A 25,758-nucleotide genomic window follows, 5' to 3' on the forward strand; every position below is an offset into this window, starting at 1 on the left:
GACATACTTTGAAGAACTGCACCAAACTTTTGCTTCCATTAAGGAAAAATATGGATATGACTGAAGAGAACAAGATCAGACTATACACAGTAACTCTTTTTTCTTCATTCTTTGAGCACTTTGACTTTCACAAAATTTATTTTTATTTTATTTTAAGTTTAAAATTAAATAAAAATTCATTTTACTTACTCTTCCTGGAGGTCCTGGATAACCTCTCTCCCCTTTATCACCCTAAATCAAAACAGAATTTATGTCTTAAATCCAGATCAGATTTTTTTGCCAACAAAATCAGATTTCCTCAACAAATGAACACTGATACAGATTTAAACAGCATCCACATGGTAAGTACCTGGAATGCTATAACAGCCAGCAGTAGTAATTAGTTTGCAAGCTTGTACTGGTTTGCACTATTTGAAGAGAAACTGGAGGTTTTAGGGAAGTATACTTATGCCTATGCTGGCTGGACAAAGAGCATCTGAAAATAAAGCCTGGATTAAACAACACAGATATGATCTAAACTGGGGGTACCTTCATTTTGACTTCTCACTGTCTCTGAATGATGACATACAGCTAAGCAACATTCAATTAATATTGCTTTATGTGCATTCACTGCCTTAATGCAATCAATGAACACACCACAAAAGCTCTTAACTCATTCTGTGTGAAGTGAAGCAAAAGCTGCTACTACTCACCTTTGTGCCAGGCTCTCCAGGCCGTCCTGGAATCCCAAATCCTCCAGGCAAACCCTGTGTGGAGAAGGCAGTGAAACCAGAAGAGACAAATATAGGTGGATCTTAGCTGTGGCAGCAGCAAAGTTTAAAAATTTTAAAAGTCACGAAGTCACTGAAAGCAACTACTTGAAATAAAAAATTCAGAGGGCTAGAAAATATCAACTATTTATAACACACAGACAGTTCTTTGTTTTGAATGTAAGAAACAGTACTGGAAAATGAGTGAAATACATACAGGTTCTCCTTTCAGTCCTGGTTCACCATCTTTTCCAGGCTTGCCCTGTAAAACACCAAGTTTCACTCTGTTTTAACAGACAACCATATACATTCAATTTCTGAACACAGTGGGTGGAATACTAGAACAAAATTATCACTATTGCAATGCATTAATCAAAGTGTGCTAATTCAGCTAAAAGAGCAGAGGGTACAAATGGTGATTATGCCTAGTGCTTGTATTACCCCACACCCTCCAAGATGCCAAATTAAATAAAATCCTGAAAATCTATTCCCAGATTCAGAAGTAACATAGATTTCCCTGTCACAGAGTCTTCTAGACAAAATATATCTACAGCACAAGAAACTGGAACCAGATCCATCTTTTTCCTTCACAACAATCCCTTTCTATATATAGGCTCCTCAACTTCACAAGACATTATGTATAGATATTCAGTGGTTCAGTTTCAGTAGAAGGGTTGGAGAGTGGCCCTCTATCAGACTGTGTGGTCATGTAGTGGTAAATCCACTTCCCTCACACTGAAACTCAAATCATAAGGCAGATGATACACTAAAAATTCAAAATTCCCTCCTTCAGAGTAAAATTACAACTATTAGCCCACTGTGTCAACATATAGAGGGGTTAAGATTCCCTTGAAGTAGTCAACAGTTATGTGATAAATTATTTGGATGGGCAAAACCTACTTTTCAGCATCTTCCCTTCCTCTGCACCATAAAAGGACTGGGACATCAGCTTGTAGCCTGATGCACTGGTGGCTGCCTTTCATTTGGTGTCCCAGTGCTTAGATTGTATGTGTAGCATAAGCAATATTAATTTGTCCCATAAACCCAAGGAAATGTAGGCACTTAATACACAAAGTAACAGTGCATGTAATTCAGTCTAAAAATAATCCCATCAGTTTAGGTATAAAGATTTTGTCTTAATAGACAAAAATGATAGAACAAATGTGAACAGGCCACCACCACTGAGGTGTGTAGTTATGGTCTCTTATAATGAAGGGTTACAAGTAAATTTTAATGATTAATTAAAACTTTGATCTGCAAAGTCAAGAGAGTCTGCAAATATACACCGTGATCAGAATTAATCATATGGTTTAGTTTCTTTGAACAAGAATGTCATACTGTAACATCTGATCATCTTTCAGGGCTTAGCTTAATTTCAGAAGTAGATATGATTTCCTGAACAATTATATATAAAATATCTTAGAAACTTTGTTCAGGGAGCTCTTCAGAAACTGAAAATTGTACTTTTGATAAATTCAGATGCTCTGGTTTCGTCAAAAAGCTCTAAGCCAACACGTCTCCATTCCTCCAGCCTCAAGCCTGCATTTACAATAAGAGTAATAATACATACATGATAGAAAAAATAATCCCATCACATAACTTTACTGAAAAGTTAATAGAACATCTGACTTAGAAACACAGTAGAAAGGAAGAGTTTTCTTTTTCAGATGGAAGTACAAGCTAATGCCTACAGGTGTGCTGGGCCTAATTGTTTATCAAGACCCACACCTCAAGAATTACTTAGAATATAATTATTTAGAATACTTTAGATACATTTGAATGCAGAAAAAAGTACAATTTTGCTACCTGCTCAGCTATGAAAGATACAGTATGACTCATGGACAAGTTCTATGGTTGAGACTTTCTTCAATTTGGATTAATGTGAGTGCTGCCTTCACCTTCAGCACTGCAAGCCACTATTAGATGTCTTTAGTTAACTGAAATGTTACACACTAACATTACTGTATGTTACTACTATCTTGATTGTACACCTGTCCTACAGCAAAACCTGCTTGTATGAAATATAGCAAGGTTGCTGTTTAACTAATGGTTACTAAGTTTAGTTAGCTAATGGAAACAATACACTAACTGCAATTATGATATTGATAAAATTGAGTATACTTACACGTGGACCAGGCTGCCCGGGTTCACCCTTGTCTCCTTTGAAACCTGAACCTGGCAATCCCTGGAAAATAAACACTCAGGAGATTAAAAATACTGCCAAATTCCAAAGTAAATTTGCTTTTAACTAATAGGCATAAAGATATTCAATGCCACTATCAAAGTCTTTACATTTTTTATTGTAGTAAAAAAAAAAACAATACTCACTGGGATTCCCTGTTCACCCTTTTCACCTGGATCACCCTAACAAAATTATTAAAAAAATTTAAATTAGTAAGCAATACTTAAACATTATTCATTTAGGTCGTAAATAATTCTTCATTTCAGCAAAAGCACATTTAATCCTGTTCTTCATTTCAAGAGCTATGCCTAATAGTATGATATACAAGAATTTAGACAAAGGTCAAATGTGAATCCATTAAGCTAGTTTATTTTACTAGTATATACTGCTTTGACTGCTTAATTCAGTAATAGAAAAATTCACTAGCATTAAGATTTCACAAATGTGTGTATGGAAAGTTGAGTACATGCTACTTAATTCAAACTTCCCAAATATTTTTACAATATCCTATCCTTATCAATCCTCCTTCCTCAGAAAGTCATTTGCTGCTTACTTATTTATGCAATTATTGATGCATTTACCATCTATTGTGTATTTTTTAGAGAGACTTCTAGAATGAAAATTATAACTCCTCCATAAAGTAAAGCAGGCAGAAATTTTTGAAAAGTTTGCTCTAGGTGACTTTATATTTTCTTTTTCCTGTGTCACTTCTATTTGCTAATTTCCACAGATTATACTTTAATGAAAAGTACAAGAAGTTTAATAATTTAATATCTCACCTTTTCTCCCTTTATGATTTCACTCCCTTTTTCTTTCATATGAGGTGCTGGTCCTGGGGGTCCTGGGGGGCCCCTTACCCCTTGTTCTCCCTGTCAATAGCAAATCCAGAATTGTCCATTGAAAATAGAATCACACTGAGAACAAATATGGCTAAGACCAGTAACATTAAAGAGAACTATCACTTGCTTTTAAAAATATAGCTAGGTAGTTTCTTTAAAAATTCTTTTTTCAACAAAACCAGCAAGACAAAGGGTTACAGAAGTCACTACTGTGTAACTGGTTACCAACAGAGACTACCCTGAAGAAAGAATTCTGAATCTACTCTTAAGGTCAAGACTGATTAACCAAATAACACAAACTTATCCAAATAATTACAGCAATAGTACCTAAGTTTTATAGTGCCTCCTTCAGGAAGAAGGAAATTAGGAGGAAAGAGGTCAGGTACAGAAAGTCAACAGCTAAAGGAAAAAGTTACCCAAAGTTTATAGTGCTCCAAAATCTTTATGGAAGTCCATAAAGGCCAACTTCAAGATGATAATTGTGGATGACTTTTTAGTATGCATGTGTCCATTGCAGGGTCAATCATCTCCTTCTATAGTGCAAAAGCTCTATCTTTAACAGTAAACCACCTCTGAACAGACTCCATAAATTTCTGTCAAGCAGTAATGTACAGCAATACCATTTACCTTTTGCTAGAGACAGACCTGAGGAATCCAGGAAATCTCCACACATTTCTATGTCACCTTTTCCAACATTTTTCACTAAATTTCATGGTAAAAAATTAATTTCAACAGCATGTCATGTTGCAAAAATTCTATCCATTAGGAATATTGACTCAAAATCTATTAATAAGGTGGTCATTTAAAAAAAACAAAAATAAAAACATCCTACCTAAGTAATATAAGTTACTTATACTGCAAAAGCCCTCTGTCAACAACACTCATGAAAAGCTTCTGGAGAAGTGCTCAGACACATTATGAATTTACTGACTAGCCCTTGAATGCATGCAGTTTTTGGCTCCCAGAAACACAACATAAGGCGCTTTAGCCTAGACCTCTCAGTGTGAGAGGTAACAGATTAAAGCTGACATGTATTACCTCCCATTTGATGCTGATTAAGAGAATAAATGGGGTCCTGGAGCACATCTCTTGGCTTAGAATTACTCAAAAATAAACCACTCTGTGTGCTCTGAAATCTCTTCCTGGTTGTGTCAAAACACAATAAAAGGGGACAACTGAAAGATCTGCTTCAAATGTGTGCATTACCAAACCAAAATAAGGCAGACAGGCCTTAGAGTCCTACAACAATTAATTCTGATCATTCTGAACAGCACATTAAATCTCATCCCTTAGAACTAAATTGATTTTTTTTAAAAATCTCATGGTGAGTCCTAATATACAGAATAAATGTTTCAAGATCTGCCCATTGCAAATTAAAGCAGCTTTCCAGGCACAGCTGGAAAACAGGATGGTGACCTAAATCAATGTCAGGTATAACATCACCATTAAAAAAGTCTGTAGCTGCTCATGACTTTTAATTTAGGTGTAAGTTACAGATTTACTCAAGTCTTCCAAAAATCACAGCATTGATTTTCTCCATTGATTGATTTCAAGGATTTTTCTTCATTTAAAACTAAGTATCAAGAATATTTCTAAAAGTTGCTCTCTAGAAGTTTACAAGAGACCTACCTTTTCACCTTTGGGACCCTGAAAGCCCAAGCCCATGTAGCCCTGAAAATGTAAATTACACACACTTAGTCAATTTTTTTCTGCAGTGCATACATGCATATATATAAACGTATGAAGGTATTACGTACTTGTCAAATGCTAGGGGAGAATTTAAAAGACAGAATATGTCTTTTAAATGCATGTGTGAAACAAATAAATAATCATGTCCTAACTCCCCTGCTGTTTTTAACTCCTGTGTCACAGCAACTGGTGGAAAAACAGATCTAAATTCATCAGATATTTTTTGTTGTCACTGTGCTCTTTTACCGAACACTTAGTGAAAATGTTGACACAAAAATGTTAAAATTAATTCAAATAACCAGAGAATGCTGTAATTACTACTGATTTCATTAAGTGAGATAACAGGGCTAGACAAATTTGGAAAAAAAAAGCGGTAAAAATCTCTCTTTATGATGTTCATTAAGACACAGAAATAGGTCCCAAAGTATAGGTCCCACACCTTTAGGACCAGTAGTTTCCAGAGTTTTGAGGATCTGGTATGCAAAATAAATAAACAACTGGACTTAATAATTGTATTAAAGAGTCTTACCTTCTCGCCTGGAAGTCCTGGTGGCCCTGGGGGACCCTACAAGACAATACATTTTAGCATCCTCATGTATAGAGCACACTAAGTGGAATAACGTCTTATTCTATGAAAACCAAAAGGCAGATGTTTTCATTAAACCCAGTAAATTAATTTTGCTCTTGCTGTGCATAATTCACAACTTAAAATAAAAAAAAATAGTAACAAAGTGAATCTGAGATATCTCATTAATTATTATAATAACAGATAGATGATAATGTGCTTCCACAGTAATGCTCAGTGCTGCTACCCACAAGAATAACCTCAGCAAAAGTTTGGATTTTGATCTGGATGCTTGGTATGTAGCTTATTTTCTATAAATTAAATTGGGGAAGAGTGGAAAGGATGACCAAGGAGAGTTACAGTCTCTCTCCCACAAAAATACCCACCAAGAGTGCAAGAAGAGAAGAGGACTGTAGGAGCAGCTGCTACTGAAAACCCATGTTGCCTGGTAATTTCTGCCATGGCAGAGTTCAGAAGGTTGAACATGAAGTCTGGAACCACACCTTATCTTTCCCAAATCCCAACCAAGATCTGCTACACACCCCTTCCACAACATTCCTGTAATAAATATCTCTAAGTGAAATGCAAATCACCATGAAAGGAAACTTACTGGCTCTCCTGGAGGGCCCATTGGTCCCATTGGTCCCTGAAACCCTGAAGCTCCAGGTGGACCCTATGAAAAATTCAAATGACATCATAAGAAAGTGATACTTATATGGTAATTTCATGAGACTGATACAATTTTAGTTGAAGCTCACTGCTACTCCAACATCGTTTTCACTTACAGGCAGTCCAGGCTGGCCAGGAAACCCTTTTTCACCTTTTAGCACACCAGGAGCTAAAAGACCAACCACTTCACCTGGATCTCCCTATAATAAGAATGGAAAAATAGTAAGTCTTGAGCATGAATTCAAATACATTCAAACTCACCAGGAGAGGAAAGCTGTAGCTATGCATACTTTGGAATCATTTGGAAAGCTGACTTTAAAAAATCACTTTATTTCTTTTAATTCAGCTGAAACATAGAGATATTAAAAGTTAAGACCTTAATTGCCAAATGTACTCTAAAGCAGCCTGAAGAGATTTCAGTACCAAAACTATCTTCATACCTCATTCCCTGTATTGTAATGGGTAGTCAGAATGATTTTCCCATGACATCTATCACTACTACAGTGTCACCAGACAACTGGATCATCTGGCCTGGCTGCTGAGAGGAGTGGTAACCTCACAATCTCTTTTCCCCTGCTGAGATCTTAATGCTTACACCTAATTTTGACATAAACACCATTTAAGGTGTTCTTTTTCTTCAGGAAAGGAACACATTTAGTCTTTCTTTAGAAAATTATTCTGATTGCCATCCATTTCTTTATGTTCCTTCTTTTTAGAGTAAAAATCATACTTCTCCTGTGTTTTTGCACAAAGTTACAATATGGTAAGTGATTTTATTTCAGTTCTGTACAAGGCATAAATGTCTAGGGAAGAAGCATCTGAGTACTTCAGGGTTTCTATAATGAATCAATTCTTTCCATGTGAGAGTAAGAGAAATGGACATTTTAATCACTTGGGTTGTCATGTCATTACAAATCTGAGATTACTTTTAGACTTATATTTAGCTTAAAGTTCCAGATAATATCTATTCATTTTAAAGACAAAAGGCTCTTTGGTGTCATTCAGTGCTTCATTCTCCAGTTCACAAAATGCACTCAGACACCTAGTTAGTTAGTCTGATTTTTTGTCTATATGAAAAATGTCTAGTATGTGTTGGATGATTCTCCTGTTGTGAGATATAGGATCTTCTTCCACAAACATCATCCATGATGTATCTTTTTAGATACATGAAATGCCAATATAAAACCAAATGTTTGATTCATAAAACCTATCTAAATTTTTATACCCAACTGGGTGGCCACCATAGTGTTTATAGATAATTAATGACATGTACTACTTCTTTTCTGTTGTAATCCATATAACATTTACCCTTTTAAGACCTGCATGGAACAATACATATGTTCAATTGTTCTAAAGTGAGGAGGTCACCCCACTGTCTTTATTTAGTGGGGTTGCAAAACAGAGTACGAAGTGAAACAAGGCAATACAACTTTTCAGTCCTTAAGTAAAGACTGCTGCTAGTCTTAAAGGGTGTAAAGATCATACAAATTCTTATTGTTAGAAGCAGGATAGAAATACTCTAAGAGTAAAATGTACCTTCATTCCAGGAGGTCCTGGAGGTCCCTGTGAAAAAAAAACAAAACACAGTTGTTGTTTTTGCTCCTCAATATTGTATATATTACATCTTAAACTCAGTATCATTTTCTATAGATATATTTGCATTTCAAGAGCCAGCCTTAAAAAAAAGTGAGTCAAGCAGGAAAGAATCCACTTACTATACTTCCAGTCAGTCCTGGTAAACCTGGGGGACCTACTGGACCTCTTTCACCCTAAGGAGAACAGAAAAATTGGTCTTGTTTAGGGAACATATGCTTGAGGGGCTTTTTAATTTCAACACAAAGATGCTGTTATAAACATATATAAATGTCACCTTTGTGCCATTGCATCCTGGAATGCCAGGTGGACCAGGAGGGCCATCTTGTCCAGGAATGCCCTACATGAAGAGAAAGGAAAGAAATTAGCAATATTTGTAATAATCCAGACCAGATGCCACGACTAAAAGTTTGATATTCCTTGTAAAAACACATATATTTAATACATACAGGAAGGCCTGGGTTTCCTGGGAAGCCTGATACTCCCGGGGGGCCCTGCAATTGAGAAAAACACAAACTGAAATGACAAATCCACAAAACAGCAAGGACAAGCTGCAGCCCAATTTGCATCTCCAATGCTGACAGTAAAAATCAGTAGCATTTAAACTTCCTTGACAAAATAGCTCTAATCTTTAAAACCTCTTAAACATGTCACCTTAGTAACGAACAACTGAAAGCAACCTTTTATATTTCTTTAACTTTTTAAGCAGTAAGAACTAGATAAGAGCCTCATGTAGAGGTAAAAGGGAATTCACAGGTGTTCCCTTCTCAGAAACACTGTTCTCAAAATGAAATTTACTGCAGGCATCTCTTCATAGCAGAAGATAATGTTAACACACTATAAAGATGCTTCTCTGTCTTTCATATTCTTGAGTGTATCAATACATTCTTATTATCAAAATCCTACCAGGCTGAGATAATTCTTTCTCCTTGAACAGCTTTTCAGTGTAATCAATCAGGCATTTCAGTTGGCACATAATTTTCATACTATCATCTTACTTATCCATGCAGCTTTTCCTAAAACATGTATTATGAGGCAGAAATGATGTATGGGAATCACGAGCTCAGACAGTGTATTTGCTTCTTTCAAACTTCATAATTGCTAAAATACATTTTACTTACTCTGCAGCAAACAAATACATTTGCCAGGAGGTGCCAATTTACATTAACACTCAGGATACCCCAGGTCAACATGAACATCATGGATTGAAATATGGATTTCTTGATCTAGCAGAATATCCTCTCTGTAACACCTCATAAACTGCACTTAATTCAGTGAATTCCATTTGCAGCAGCAACTGCAGGCAAATGGAGAACAAAACTGAGATTGCATTTTGAGAACCTGTGAGCAAGAGGGCATAGCTGAAAATGTATGCATCATTACTGGCCAAGTCATTTGAATCCTCTTTCATCATGACATTAGGAAACGTGAAAATTCTCAGAAAGAGCTTGGCACCTCAAAAAACCCCAAAAGGTATGGCCCTGGCCAATATAATATACTGAAAGAAGTACTATATAAGTGGCCCATTTAACAGAAATGACAACAGGAAGATCACAGACATTCAGAGCCTCTTCTAGCAAAGTTAAGAAATCTTTGTCCCTGGCTTTAATTTGCTCTGTATCTTTTCAGCACATATGTGCTCATGACTGTGTCAGCTTCTCTGCTGGAGTGCTTCAAGGGTAGATGACAAATATAAAGGAGACTTTGCAAGAGGAAATAAGGTTGGTTCATTCTGAAGCTGGAAAAAAGCCTTTTGGTACGTCAGGAAGATATCAGAGGCATACAGAAACCAGTGCTCTTGACACAGTGATAAGTATCAGGTAACAATGCAAATTAATAAAGGTACTGGCTGTCCAATGCAGCAAGAACTTCAAAGGTAAAAGTGAGAATTTTGAAATTATTGTGCAGCTCAAGATCATGTGATTCATTAACTCAGAGACTTCCTCTTGCACTTGAAGGCAGCCATACCCAAAGACATCCGAATTGCAAGGAAGTAAGACAGAACTCACTCTTGTTCCCTTTGTTCCTGGCAGTCCTGGTTCTCCAGTATCACCCTGAAAAGTAAAAGAGAAAGCTTTATCTTTTCTTGGGACAACAATTTAGTGAAATCTGATTGTTTTGAATACTAAAGCTGAAGTTCTTACCTTAAGCCCTGGTGGCCCAGGAGGACCTTCAGGTCCTTGCATTCCAGGAAACCCAATCACACCCTGTAGTCCCGGCAAGCCTCTTTCTCCCTGTGTAAAGAAAAAAAAAACAATCAGCAACCACAGAAGCTCCTTCTTCAAGTAACTCACATATCCCACTTCTGTGCTCAAGGAACCTGGTAAGTGGCAAGAAGCTAGATGTGACAGCAAAGAGTTCATGTTGGTACTTGAAAGAAGGATTATCATGAATAAAGAAACATTTATGGTTCAATAACAGATTGGCAGGGGCTGAGTGTGGCATAACACAAAAGCACTCTTTAAATATTAGTTAAACCTTTTTTTCTGGATAGCACTCTTCATAGCAGATTTATTCCCCTGGTAACAGGAAGGTCACTTTCCCTTTAATAAAACCTACCTGCATTCCTCCAGAGGTGCAGCTAAGTCCCAGAAGAAAATCTAACAGCTCAAATCAGCAACTAAATTTCTGAAAACCACAAACATCACTGTTTGGTCAACTAGTGTATGAATGGTAAACACCACGCTTCTAATACACCACTCACAACAGCAGTTTTTTGAGACCAGGTTTGTCACGTATACTTGAATTTCAGGGTGGTTCAGAGACAGGGTGCTTCAAGATACAGGATCTTCCCAAGAAGCTGAACACAAAATTGTATTTGTATATGTGTCATCCTTTTGATTCTATTTTAATGCTGTATGGGACACCTGTGCTGTCCCTCTCCCTACAGCTCCAAATGTATTTAAATCAGATTAATCTAGAGGCAGAAAACCTATCCACACTCTAGATCAATATTGCAGCTACTACACATTCAACTATATTTGCACTGCCAGTGAAACCAACAGGAACACTATCTGAATAAAGGATGGGAAACCTACATGTAGGGAGAGGGGGGAAAACAAATGCATGTCAATCCCTGGAAACAGCAAAACAAGCAAATCAAAAGCCACTAGTTCCATGCAGGGAGTAACCAAAGTTGTCCTTTCAAGGCCTGATGTGAAACGAGCAGAAACACTTCATCCTGTCAAAAACTGTGGGAATACTGGATGAATAAAAGGTTAGCGTGAAACTGTGAAAAGAAGAAGTTTTACAAGTTTGGACAACAGCTGAAAACATGGCACCTGCTTTAGGAAATAAAAATACAGCCTTTTTCAAAGGACTGCAAAAAGAAAATAAAATTAACAATGTTCAAAACACATTAAAGGACAGTACAGAGATTTAAGAATTTTCAGCAAAACAGTGAGAGATGAAATTGCAACTCAATTTAGCATTTGATTTCAGGATGGTGATTAAGAATAAACTTTTCTCCTGTTTGCTGAGGACAAAGATTCCCAGAAATATGCTGGCTACTTAGAGGTCAGCTGAGGACTGAGCACACATGAGAACATCTGAGTCTTGGAGAGCTCATTTGTCCAGGAAGTATAACAGGCATCTTGCAAAGAAAAAGTTATGACATGCAGAGAGAGGAAACTGAGTGATAAGCAACAGACATGGTGCTATAGTGTCAGAAGATGAGAGGAATTGGAAAATTTGTGGAATTACTGGGCTGATGTTGTTTTTTAGTTCCTTGTCCAGGATTTTGTTAAAATGAAGAGACAAGGGGAAAGAGACTTTATTGATTGGTATGAAGAGCAGGGCCAAGGAGGGAGGGACAAAACTCTAACTGAGATGATAAGAACACAAGGAAGTAAAATCAAAATAGCATTCATTTATTTAAAATTCCTGATAGAAAAAATTATCCTGTGGCTTCTCCTCTCCATCTTCCCACAAAAATAAAATTTTTCAGTATAAGAGTACTTTCTGAGGCAAACAGTTCCTTGAAGTGCTGAAATGGCATGACCTCCTCTATTTAATTCCTAATATTCTTTATCATGGTTTGAGAATCCTTTATTTGGTTTGAGCCAAATCTGAAGCAGTGTCCTAGACCAGAAAACAAAGCAAAACAAAGCAAACATCAGAACAGCTGGAGAAATATGTTTCTAGGTCAGCTGTAGAGGTACAAAGTCCAAGTTCTAAAGTAACTAAACTTGTTTTGAAAAATATTTGAAGGAAGAATGCATCATGATGGAGGTCTCTGAATGAATGTTGAAATAATTAACAATCTGGAATATATCTGTAAAGTTAAAGAGTTTAACATAAACCCATACTTTGACTGGCTAATTTGCACTACTGTCACAAGCATTCTTCTACAAAATCAGTTGTTGTGTCATTCAGACCAGAATTTCCCACTGAACCCTGGGCACTTGCTCTCATGACCTGCTGTGAGATAGGCTAAGGAAGGAGAATACACTCAAGTACAAACAAGAGGGTCTTCCACTGCTGAAGGAATGTACAACATGTGCAAATGAGAAGAAAAAAAGATTATTTTGACAGCCACAGAGAAATATGCCCCCTGTGTACCATAGGTGACTCACATCAGCAATGTGTAACATGGCTGACACCTTCTGCACTCAGTTCTGCCCCTGAGGATTTCACTACACTTTGAACCACTGTACCCTTCAATACAGAAAAATAGTCTTTCCTCCATTCTTAAGGAAAGTTAAAACTGAGGTTTACAGATCAGATTTTCACTTGGTCCTTTAGACCATTCTGGAACTGTAAAAGGGCCTGTAAATCACTTACTAAGGGAATGACTGCTTCAGCTGGCCAAGGAGGTTACCTAAAGGCTTAAAATACATAAAAACTTGCAACTTCTAAGGCAACTATAGCCAATCCTCTTAATGCTATCTTCAACCTTCCAGGCTGCCCTGTCTGAGGAGTAAGACAGCTGGAGGAGCATAACAAGTCACTTTGAGCTGAGATGCATTGAGGTTTCCCTGGAAACATTTTTATTTTCCCTACTTAAACTGTTAGGCCAAGAAGAAAAACAACTGGATATTTGTCCAGAACTTCTGGACAGCCAGTGAAGGTACTGGATGTTCCAAGGCCTGGAAAATATAACTCCTGAGCACGTGGAGGTCTGTACCACCCCAAAGCCTGCAGACTCATGATTTCTCTTTCTGGAACTGAGTTCATTTTTTTGCAAGAGGGAAGGAAACATAAAAGAGACTGAACATTTGAGAGTTGCTGGATCCCTTTCTGCATGCAACCTGCAGGGAATCATGGACTTCCACACTGCTAACACCTCTCCCTCTACTCTGCCTTCCCAACTGATTTTACTGCAAAGTAAGTGCAGAGTAAATAGTCCAAACTAAGGATTGTGTAAGAAGTCCAAATTTCTGCAGTTTTAGGCTACACAATTAATAGGACTTAACTTCTCTATGCCACCCATAGACACTCAGAGAAGTTAGGGCAACCTATTCCACTGAGACCCAGTAGGAGACCTTAGGGATGCCTTCTGGGTTCCATTTCCTTTCTTTACTACAGGTATCAGTCTTCCTCTTTGTACAGCAGCCTTAGAAAAGTAATAGTGCCTTCATTTGTAAGGACTAACAAATAAAGCTTTTACTTTGATACTCTTGCTTGAGTTAGTACAAACTTCCATCTTTTTTTTTTTTTGCATCAGTGATACTACACTAAATTACAGTAAAATTCTAACAGAGTACCTACACTGAACTAGAGAGTACAGAAACTACACTCCTTAAACTGTAAAATCCTATGACTGAAGGGTATCCTAATGTCACTGAGTAGATCAGACCCCACAGACCACTGAGGTAACAACAGTCACATTGCTGCATTCCTATCTGAGGTGGCTTACTTGGAACTGCAAGATCAGATGAAGCTATCACTTATTCTGCTGTACACAACAGACACAAGCATGTCCTGAAGATGCCTTGACCTTGCAAGGAAACACTTGTTCTGCTGCATCCTTCCCCTGCTTGCCTGCCTGTTCCTTCCTTCATTCAATATTCCAGCCAAACAGCCCAACAATAAAGTGCTTGTGCTACATTTATGCTGCAACTCATTAAGCACATACACTGCATAAATTGGCAAGCACCAGGTCATCACTGCTACCCCACTTATTTTTTACTCAGCACTGAGATTTCTAGCTGTGATGCATGAAGAGCATGAGACTCTGACTGCAAGGGTTATGTATTGTTCAAGTTCCAGTATTCACAGCTGCAAAATCTTGGCAAGTAATATTGAAAGAGCTTCTGCTTCTTACAAATCAATTCATGAGACTCAAAAATTAAAACAGATGTAACCATGTCATCTGTACCTCTGCTGATTCAATGCAAGCTGTCAGAAAGCACAAAGGAGAACACATTACTCAGCTCACAAAAATGAATATTCTGCCACTCAACTGCTGAAAATGTGGAGGTGCTACGTAAAAAGACAGCAAGTGCTCAGTCACCACTGCAGTCATTTAATAAGCAAAATGCCTGTGTTAGCTCAGCTTTTGTGAAATGCCTTTGCATTAGGTAGTTTAAATTAAAATTGAATGGACTTCTAAGCAGACATGAACCTGTTAAGAGCTGAACTGCATGAGCTGATGGGTTTTTTTTCTGACACCTACTCTTCCAAATTAGCCATGAAGTGCTGTTTGGCACACAGAACAACCGCAGATTGCTAAGCAAGAGAGTCACATAAAGTAAGTCATTTCAGAAGGTTCAGCTGTAATATATCAACAGCTGAGGGGGAGGAAATAATCACCACCCCATTATAAATTATTTCCCCTATTACTTTGCCTAGGGACTACTGGACTGGGAGGTTTTAGGCTTGAGAGACTGGTAACATGGATATAAATCAGCTGCTTCCCAAAGTGTGGGCTCGCAGGGTGTCTGTGTCTGTACAAATATGATGTTCTCAGGCTCTCCAGAGACTCAGGCACATGGTGAATAACAACATGTAGATCTTCCCAAAGCCATTTGAAAGATGCTTCATTTCTTAACATTTGCCTCTGCCAGAGATCCCCCAGCAGCTGAAACAGCAGGAGGGACACATGTCTGTCCCTCAGCTGAAAAGGCATACACTCAGTCCAAGGGAAAGATGTCACAAGGCAGCTAAACTAACCTACCCAGCAAAGGCAGCTCTTCTCCTTTTAAAGGGATGGTGCCACCTCACCCTTCTTTACACCACCTGGTATGGTTCCCTCAGCCAGTCCAGCTCACTAAATTTATTCCCTTTTCTCTAGTGAGTGAGTTTGGCCTGGCCTCTGTGAGCTGAGCCAGGTGGCCAGGCAGCTGCCAAAGCCCATGTGAGGAGGACACAGCAGGACACAAGGACACAAGGTGGAATGGCAGCAAGAGCAGTTTCTCACACCAGCACAGTGGGGCTTGCTGGAGCTCCTCCACCACAGCTCCTCAGCTGTGCCTTCACTGCAAGGGAAACTGAGCTGAGAGCCAACAAATCCTTGGCCCTGCCAGAGGGCTGTCTTCAGACCACTGTCACTGCTGATTCCAACATGTTATAAACTCAGAACTCTTCCCACAAACACACGTGCTATCCTGTTTCCAAAAGTTAACATCCATTGAACTGAAATTCTACCAGGGTCACACTTGGTAAAGAAATGCAACTGTTTCAAGATGAAAACTGGCAATACAGTTTCCAAACAGAGTTTAAAAAAAATTTTAAAAAAAAGAGCCTGATTGTTAACAGGAAAAGCTGCCATTCAAAACAGTCATCACACCTTGATGCTCCAGGGTGACCTCATAAAATCCCCAGCAATGGACTGCATGGTTTCTACCCAGACTATCCCCAGCCCTGTGAGAGGTGAGTGCAGGCTCTGTATTTGTTCCTTCCCCTGATGTAACTGCGAGCACTCAGTGAATTGGCTCCAAGGTGTTAGACCAGTAATTACAGCCACAGTGGGAAACAGCACTGTGCAACCTGAGCGTGGCTCTCAAGTCACAGTGTTTCTCTCAACACCCTTTTAAACATGCATTAGAGAATTGTAATTGGCTCAGTGTTACTCAGTGTTACATTAGAGAAGACACAGAGAATAGCCAATTCTTTATTAAAATGGTATTTTTAACCACCAGAGGGAGCACTGGCCCTGAATATCTGTCAGGAATAAAATAAACATGTACAATAAATGTCATCTGTTTGTCCTCAGCTGCACTTAGCATTTTCAGTATTTTATTGAAAGTGTGAGGTGGATATCAGTCAAGCAGAATTACTGCTATATGCTTACAGGACATGCGTCCTCAAATGCACTGAGCATGTTTGACATTACAAAATCCCCACTGCACATTCTTCAGCAGAATCTATCTGCACCATAGCTATACAGTTCTGGAGCCACACAAGTAACAAGCAATTAATTACACAAACATAACTCTGCAGACATGCAAAGAATCTGTGTAGGAGCTCTGTAAAGATCTTGGCTCACCCAGAAGTTTTGGAGCTGAGTTCCTGACGGTATGTGGAGCGGAAGAGGGGCTAGGGCAGAGAGAGGGGGGAGAGTCAGCAAAATCTGGATTCTTGCATTGCCAGGAAGCATCTGAAAGAGCTCAGTCCCATGGAAACATGAGTGCAGCATTTTTGGCATGGCCAGCAGAAGGAGCAGCCATGACAGTTTCACATTGCCTACACTGCTCCACAGCCAGGCTGGCTGAGGCCCTGAGCAACCTCAAGCACTACCAGGGCTGCTCTACACTGTACTCTGACATGTGTGACAACAAAGGGTGACCCCGAGAGCTGCTGCACCCCATTATAAATTATTTCCCCTATTACTTTGCCTAGGGACTACTGGACTGGGAGGTTTTAGGCTTGAGAGACTGGTAACATGGATATAAATCAGCTGCTTCCCAAAGTGTGGGCTCGCAGGGTGTCTGTGTCTGTACAAATATGATGTTCTCAGGCTCTCCAGAGACTCAGGCACATGGTGAATAACAACATGTAGATCTTCCCAAAGCCATTTGAAAGATGCTTCATTTCTTAACATTTGCCTCTGCCAGAGATCCCCCAGCAGCTGAAACAGCAGGAGGGACACATGTCTGTCCCTCAGCTGAAAAGGCATACACTCGGTCCAAGGGAAAGATGTCACAAGGTGACAGGTGGTGACCTGGTATGGTTCCCTCAGCCAGTCCAGCTCACTAAATTTATTCCCTTTTCTCTAGTGAGTGAGCTTGGCCTGGCCTCTGTGAGCTGAGCCAGGTGGCCAGGCAGCTGCCAAAGCCCATGTGAGGAGGACACAGCAGGACACAAGGACACAAGGTGGAATGGCAGCAAGAGCAGTTTCTCACACCAGCACAGTGGGGCTTGCTGGAGCTCCTCCACCACAGCTCCTCAGCTGTGCCTTCACTGCAAGGGAAACTGAGCTGAGAGCCAACAAATCCTTGGCCCTGCCAGAGGGCTGTCTTCAGACCACTGTCACTGCTGATTCCAACATGTTATAAACTCAGAACTCTTCCCACAAACACACGTGCTATCCTGTTCCCAAAAGTTAACATCCATTGAACTGAAATTCTACCAGGGGCATACTTGGTAAAGAAATGCAACTGTTTCAAGATGAAAACTGGCAATACAGTTTCCAAACAGAGTTTAAAAAAAAATTAAAAAAAAAAAGAGCCTGATTGTTAACAGGAAAAGCTGCCATTCAAAACAGTCATCACACCTTGATGCTCCAGGGTGACCTCATAAAATCCCCAGCAATGGACTGCATGGTTTCTACCCAGACTATCCCCAGCCCTGTGAGAGGTGAGTGCAGGCTCTGTATTTGTTCCTTCCCCTGATGTAACTGCGAGCACTCAGTGAATTGGCTCCAAGGTGTTAGACCAGTAATTACAGCCACAGTGGGAAACAGCACTGTGCAACCTGAGCGTGGCTCTCAAGTCACAGTGTTTCTCTCAACACCCTTTTAAACATGCATTAGAGAATTGTAATTGGCTCAGTGTTACTCAGTGTTACATTAGAGAAGACACAGAGAATAGCCAATTCTTTATTAAAATGGTATTTTTAACCACCAGAGGGAGCACTGGCCCTGAATATCTGTCAGGAATAAAATAAACATGTACAATAAATGTCATCTGTTTGTCCTCAGCTGCACTTAGCATTTTCAGTATTTTATTGAAAGTGTGAGGTGGATATCAGTCAAGCAGAATTACTGCTATATGCTTACAGGACATGCGTCCTCAAATGCACTGAGCATGTTTGACATTACAAAATCCCCACTGCACATTCTTCAGCAGAATCTATCTGCACCATAGCTATACAGTTCTGGAGCCACACAAGTAACAAGCAATTAATTACACAAACATAACTCTGCAGACATGCAAAGAATCTGTGTAGGAGCTCTGTAAAGATCTTGGCTCACCCAGAAGTTTTGGAGCTGAGTTCCTGACGGTATGTGGAGCGGAAGAGGGGCTAGGGCAGAGAGAGGGGGGAGAGTCAGCAAAATCTGGATTCTTGCATTGCCAGGAAGCATCTGAAAGAGCTCAGTCCCATGGAAACATGAGTGCAGCATTTTTGGCATGGCCAGCAGAAGGAGCAGCCATGACAGTTTCACATTGCCTACACTGCTCCACAGCCAGGCTGGCTGAGGCCCTGAGCAACCTCAAGCACTACCAGGGCTGCTCTACACTGTACTCTGACATGTGTGACAACAAAGGGTGACCCCGAGAGCTGCTGAGGAACAGCACTCTCTTCCTCATGACCTCTTTGCCATGGCGTTCATTCTGCATCTCCTTCTCCCTTTGCTCCTTCCCATTGACTTTCTCCTGTGGGACTCCTCCAGTGCCACAGGCAAATGGGCTCTCAGGCTGCATTTGGAGGGGAGGACACTGGGAAGCAGCTATTTGTGGAGCAAAAGGTACAGCCAGTGCTGTACCCTTAACCCACAGGAACCCATACAGGTTCATATACCATGGGGCAGGCACCCTGATCACCAAATCTGTGTTTTTTCACTCCCGGGCAGGATTATACTCTTCTTCCCATGAAAGTATCCTTTCTCAAGGGTCATGAATTCACAGCACTGAGGAACCTCTGCAACTTGATCCAAGATGAACCCAAACCTCCAATAGTGACTCCATTGATATAAATATGTCATTAGAGGGCTTTTCAGGTTTAAGGTTAAGGGACTGAGCCTGGGCCTCTGCCTCCAAAATACTAAGGAACACTTAAAGCAAAGGCATATTTCTGTGGCACCTCATGGCTGTACAGAACATTCCTCAGGAAGCTGCTAAGTGTTTCCCAGGAGTACAAAAATAGAAATAACAATCTTTGATTATCCTTTCCTCTACATATCAGTATCTATGTGCTTAGCTGGTGCTCAAGTGCATGGATATACAGTGTGTCTCAAAGAAATTCAGAAGCTGAATAAGAAGTGAGTGAAGTAAAATTAACATTCAAAAGCCAATCACGGCTATCATTTAATTGGTGCCAAGCAATTGGTTTCCTCATCAATTGTATCAACATCATACAATTTCAGTTAAACCAACTATAAGTAAGAGCTGCTCCCTACATAATTTAGAAGTCTTCCTCATGCAATTCCTCTTCTTCCTTGACCCATAGTTATACTCCTGATTTTCCAAATGCAGTAATCAGTTTTTTCAATGCAGCTGCCCAAAGTTCACATTTTCGGACTTCTTGAGCCATGTACACTCTTACCTCAAGCTCTCAATATTCCTTATATTTGCATGTCTTCGGTTCATTGTGCAATACTGCATTCCAGCATAGATAAATGTTACAGATCCAGAAGCAGCTGGGATGCTGAGGGGGTACATATTTATTCATAGCATGATGGAGAGCATGGTATATGAAGTACAGAAACAGAAAATGAGAGAGAAGATGATGACTGACAGCAACTAAACTTTATCTTCAGCTGTGGAAGTCTGCCTGCACAGAGTTTGGCAGTTTAACACCAAAGTATGTGGTTCATTGTCTTTTTGTTTAAACTTTTCTTGATTTAAAAAAAATAGGAAAAAAAGCCCAACACAGTAATACAGCTTATGATGTTTCAGAAGGAAGTCACACAAACCTTTTTACAAAGGTACACATGAGGTTCTCCAACTTTGTTTTAGTTTTTAAATCTTTTATCACACATTGGTCAAGGAACCTCTTCTCATCAGCTAGAGTCACTCAGTGGAACAGAAGAACCTCAAAGAACCATTAAGGGAAGAGGATGTTTGAAGGACAAATGTGTTTGCACTGGAAAAAGAAAAAGGAAGTTCTATCACCTGCATACAGGTTGAATCAAAAGGGTGCTATATTTCCCACCCCTTCTAATCATCTGTTGAACACATTAGGTCTGAGTAACTCTTCCTTTGTTTTATTACACATTGTATTAAATCACTTCCAGTGTTGAAGGTCCAAGAATATAAGGGGTAAAAATGTTCCACACCCTTCCTACTTCATTAATGAAAATTATTTAGCATTTGTTTGCATTTGGCATTGTTTAAAGGCTCACATTTAAAGATGAAACAGCAGGGGGGAAAAAAGGATCTTAAACCTTTCTGGGTTTTTAATTTATTTTTGTTCAGATCCTAGACTGGGAATGAAATGTGACATTACATGCAAGTTTTATTCTCTTGCCAAAGGTTTGTCATGGACATATTTACAGAAAATAACCTCTTCCATAAATAGTAAAAACATGGGCAGCTGGTCCTGGACAGTACAGACTGCAATAAAGTTCTCATAATGAGGTACTCATATCTTGAGGGCATGCAACAGACAGCACTATTTGAGACAGTGCTAGTCTAGCTGCTTTTTTGGGTCAGGTTGGAAATGGCATTTCTAAAGATTAAAACATTTTGTAAGTTCCACAGGAGTAAAATATCTTTCCACAAAACAGAGAAAATACTCTGGCTTCTGACTTTTAATCATGTAAATATCACAAGGCAGACAACACTGTGCCTCAAAAGTGTCAATCACTGCTTCTTCACTTAATTGTCTCGACTCAACCAGATCCACTGTGAAACAGACATGACAATATATATTTTTGTAGTACCTCCGGGGTTGTTCAGCCCTAGGCAATAAAGTTAATAAAGCTGCAGTAATTATTAACAATAATGAAAGCAAGTATCTTTCTTAATTTGACATTGTAGAGGATGTCAGTATCTTTGTCCGTAAGAAGTTATGTACTGCTCAGCAGGTGGCCTTAAGGTTTTTCTGACCAAAAAAGGGACAAGGACACGTAAAGAGGCCGGTCAGAATAAAGGACATCCGTAATGTCTGACTGCCACCCAGAGGAGCCCGCGGGGAAGTGACACAGCCCGGCTGCCGCGACACCGCCAGCCCCGGGCACGGCCCTGCCCTCCCGCCCCTCTCCTGCTCCTCCTCAATGGAGCCCAGCCACAGACAGCGGGCAAAGGCAGGTCTGCTATCTAAAGCTGATACTCCAGAGAGTTTCACAAACACTAGCTTTCCCCTTTTTTGATGAGGAAAACGGTGTCGCTCAGTTCTCCTGCCTTGACATTGATTTCGCTGCATTTAATACTAGTACTTCCTGCAGAGATCCTTTTATAGGAATTTCACGGGGCTGGACGTGTCCTTGCTGGATTTCCAGCTTCTGTTTCCACACTTTCAGACAGACACGAAGTTTGAGTTGAGGCGCTGCGATCACATTCTTAACCCACGATCCCATTAAAGGTGTTGCCATACAGATGGAGGCAGCACTGGTTTCCCTGTTCGTTGCTCGCTGTACAAGCCTTTGGTATTCCTCTCTTTATTTCACCTAACTACTGACATTGGAGCCAGAAGGCATTTTAGACTGCTCCTCTGTACCGGAGTCCCTCCCCTCCATCACCACCACTTGAAACCATTTATTTTGCAGTGTTGCACCCTCTTTCAGACTTTGCTTGCCACTCCAGCAAACCTAACAAAATTAAGGGTTACTAAACCCCCTCAAGGCTTTAAGTATTCTGCTAACTAGCCATGAAATGCTTTTGTTGCACGTGTTTACAGTCAGTGAGAAAAGAGCGAGAGAACATCCCATTTGATGCTGGTGACTGTGCTCACTCAGCTCAGTACACTGTGCACACTGAACTTTGACACAAGCCTTGGTGAGAATTATTTTTGTTGGCATATCAATACATTTAAAAATGTTCCAGATGAACTTCGGTGGAAGCTGTCACATGCTTTCTTTAGGAGCTACAAAATTTATGAGTACGTTTTGCCATTATAATCACTCTTAAATATTCTAAGAGATATAAACATGATTTTCCAGACAGGAGTCAAAGTTTCTTTTCCCTTGGCTTTAGCTTGATTTTGCATTTCTCTTGCTGTTAAAGATTATATAAGAGAACACTTCATTATTGAAAGCTAGTCATTATTTTCATCATTTAAATGAACTCGCTTTGCTACGTTATCAATACTTCAATTAACTATTCTGTAGCCCTTTTTCAGGTGTTGTAGTTACTTGAAAAGAAATGTAAATCCTCTTCAACATCTCTTAAATATGGTTTCCCAACCGGTTTTGCTCCTACTGTGATATTAAACTTCTTTTGTGGCTAAACTAAATATGTTCTCCAGCAGGTTAGAAACTTCTCTGTGTGATAAAGTGCTCCACTATCACGCCTTTTGCAGCTACTTCAGGTTTCCTCTTTGAAAATTCCACTTTCATGCTGCTTCTTACTGTTCTGTCTCCTTCCAGGCATATACTGTTACAAGCTTTGCTATTGCTTCTGCTGGAAGTGGTTTTGAGAACTTTGTATAAAATTTGGCTTTTTACCCTTCCTTAATGAAATCCAAACTTTGAGAAAATCCAGATCTGCTTTTCTGAAGGCCAACATCATATGGCCAGATGTTTTCAGTGACTAATCCTAGTTATGACCTTTCTCTGAAAGCATAAGTCTAAAACCTGAAATAAGAAGTAGCTGAGAGAAAGGAAGCAAACAACTACCATGAGGTATGAGATTTAAAAAAATAAAACAAAAAACCACCAATTTCCCAAACTACTTTTTGCCCTTGGCTAGAAAGACCAGAAAGTGATTTAAGAAGAATACCATATACCACATTACTATGGTTCCCTAGTGATAATTATATACACCCAGGTCACTTCTTGTGGATATTGCTACAGAGAAAATGTACACAGAAACTGATTATTAAGTGCATCAAGGATTAAATTCTCGTGTGGGAACTGACATATCACAGAACTGTCTACTTTAAAGTCTGTCTTGGTCTGAGATCCCAGCAAATACAATATAAATTGAAGAGCAGGCTTATTTAAAGAAACTTAAAAGGATTAACTACAAAATGTAGCTCCTGCTGTACCCCAGGGTTTGCTGTCCCAGACTCCTAAGTTACACCAACAAACCCCTGCAGCATCAGAGTTTTAGTGGGCAATTAGACCAGATACTGAAAAACTGCACAGGACAAAGGTTTTGTAATCTGTATCTAGTCAGTAGATATTGACCCTGTAAAGACATAATTTTAAATTTGGGAAGATTTTAAACTATGCACAGGTATTGCACAGGCACTGGGGAGCTCCACTTCCTGAGCATGAAGATTTCAGAGCAGCAGAAATTTTACACATCTTTCCATATCTTACATCTCATATCTCATACTAGGGAAACCTGACTAACTCATTGAAGGTTCACATACTTCGGATCAAGCTAAGGCCCTGCAATCCTTCAAGAAACCATACTGAAGGCATACACTAACAGTTGTTGTGCAAATTTAAAATCAAGTCCTGTGAGCTTGTTTTATTCCATGAAGAAGAGAGCTTGAGCTCATTGTGCCAATACCCTTAAAATCAAAGACAGTGCATCTAGCAACAGCTACTTAAAAGTTCATATTGTGCCAAATGAAATATTACTTTGTGAATACCTTCAGAAGACAGCTCTGAAAACTAAATATGAGCATGTCTCAGCACATATTACTACTGCTTTTATAGCCCTCTTTCCATAAATTGATCGGTGTAATCCTGGTTTGTATTAATCACAGATACACACTGTACTGAATGCAAAAATGTATCTCAACATAGAAAATGTTGCCAGAGACAACTGGGACAAACGGTTGCTATAACTGTTTAAAACTTAAAAAAGCTGATGGTTTCAGATGCCACTTAGCAGTTTGGTCTGACAGCTGTGAAAGAGTAGACAACTCTTCAACATTTAGCATATCGTAGTCAATATTATTCAAAGTTGTTTGATATTTTGTTATTTTCAAGAATAGTAGGCCTTTTCATGAAAAATTATGTTCTTTTCCCCTGATTTGAATTCAAAAGATTATTTTTCTCAGAGTAAAGGATAAATCAATAAAAAGATACTGCTGTCAAAGCAGAACTGACAAAAACCATTGTGACCATATCCCGAATTTCATAAATATGAATCACAAGTTTCCCTGTAGAACATCAGATCTGCAGCTGATCAGTATCTCTGCTTATTTTATTACTGTCTTCTGAGTCTGCCCTTTCAGGCATAATTAAATGATTTCATGTTACCTATTAGCCCTTTCCAGACTGCAGACACATTTTGCCTCCCACATTGCCTGTCACCCCTCTTTCCAACTTTATGGCCATCTCCAGAGTACATTATTTGGCTGAGGTTTCCTTAACGTCCCCCGTTCAATGTCTCTCCAACACAGGCATAAACTGGTGCTGGACTCCAAGTTCCTACAGCAGCCACTTCACAGAATCACTAGGTTGGAAGAGACCTTCAAGATCATCAAGTCCAACCCATGCCCTAACACCTCAACTAAACCATGGCACCAAGTGCCACATCCAATCTTTTTTTAAAGACATCCAATCTTTTTTTAAATACATCCAGGGACAGTGACTCCACCACCTCTACTTTATCACTCTTTCAGTAAAAAACTTTCTCTTAACATCCAACCTGTACTTCCCTTGGTGCAGTTTGAGACGGTGTCCTCTTGTTCTCGGGGGATTTAAATAGAACACTGAGCAGTGCTTACTAAAACGCAGCAGCATCAATGAAAAGTGATTTAAAAATTAACATTCTTGATTCTAAAAGATCTAATAAAGGTTGACTATGGAAAGATAGGACTAATGATTACTGATTTGCTCCACTAAAGGAACTGACTTGTTGCCTGTGATACATTTTCAAGGAAACTCAAAGTACTTAATAGTGATCTTCCCACTGAGTGCCAGGGCGTGTCTCCCACAAGGTGGTTTATATTGCGTTAAATCATCAATATTAGAAATATTTTTGTTCTATTTTTTAATATGTAAAATGACAGAAAACCCTCAAAGGTCCTCCCAGTCTAGCAAATCTTAAAAAAAATTACAAGGACACAGTCCACTGCAACAGTCAACTCTTCATTACAGAGCAAAGGCAGAAGCACAATACCCTGCATACACCAAAACCATCTCTGATTTTTAAGGCTGTAGAAGTGTGCAGGAGAGAAAACACTGGTCTCTGCTTCTTTTGATAGGCAACTCCAGAAATGTCCCACTGACTCTCAGTCTAAGTCACAGCTACCTGGCTTCCAGATCCAAAATACCTCAAGCAAAGCCAGCCTGCGTACTTCTGCAGC

At 39.4% G+C, this 25,758-nt stretch overlaps 1 protein-coding gene across 1 annotated transcript in view; it reads right to left on the reverse strand.

Moving 5' to 3' along the window:
• COL4A1 (collagen type IV alpha 1 chain) overlaps positions 1–25,758 on the reverse strand; it is a 72,727-nt gene that overhangs the window by 42,847 nt on the left and 4,122 nt on the right. Inside the window, exons 2-17 of the mRNA XM_031056155.1 lie at positions 10,431–10,520; positions 10,296–10,340; positions 8,736–8,780; positions 8,564–8,626; positions 8,409–8,462; positions 8,230–8,256; positions 6,810–6,893; positions 6,635–6,697; positions 5,989–6,024; positions 5,400–5,441; positions 3,711–3,800; positions 3,078–3,113; positions 2,875–2,934; positions 967–1,011; positions 693–746; positions 190–231 (exon numbers count right to left, since the gene is read on the reverse strand). Of these exons, the coding sequence (XP_030912015.1) occupies positions 190–231; positions 693–746; positions 967–1,011; positions 2,875–2,934; positions 3,078–3,113; positions 3,711–3,800; positions 5,400–5,441; positions 5,989–6,024; positions 6,635–6,697; positions 6,810–6,893; positions 8,230–8,256; positions 8,409–8,462; positions 8,564–8,626; positions 8,736–8,780; positions 10,296–10,340; positions 10,431–10,472 (828 nt within the window). The 5' untranslated portion in view covers positions 10,473–10,520. The remainder of the gene's footprint in view (positions 1–189; positions 232–692; positions 747–966; positions 1,012–2,874; positions 2,935–3,077; positions 3,114–3,710; positions 3,801–5,399; positions 5,442–5,988; positions 6,025–6,634; positions 6,698–6,809; positions 6,894–8,229; positions 8,257–8,408; positions 8,463–8,563; positions 8,627–8,735; positions 8,781–10,295; positions 10,341–10,430; positions 10,521–25,758) is intronic.

Source organism: Geospiza fortis, unplaced genomic scaffold, assembly GCF_000277835.1.
Source record: "Geospiza fortis unplaced genomic scaffold, GeoFor_1.0 scaffold192, whole genome shotgun sequence".
Lineage (NCBI taxonomy): Eukaryota > Metazoa > Chordata > Aves > Passeriformes > Thraupidae > Geospiza > Geospiza fortis.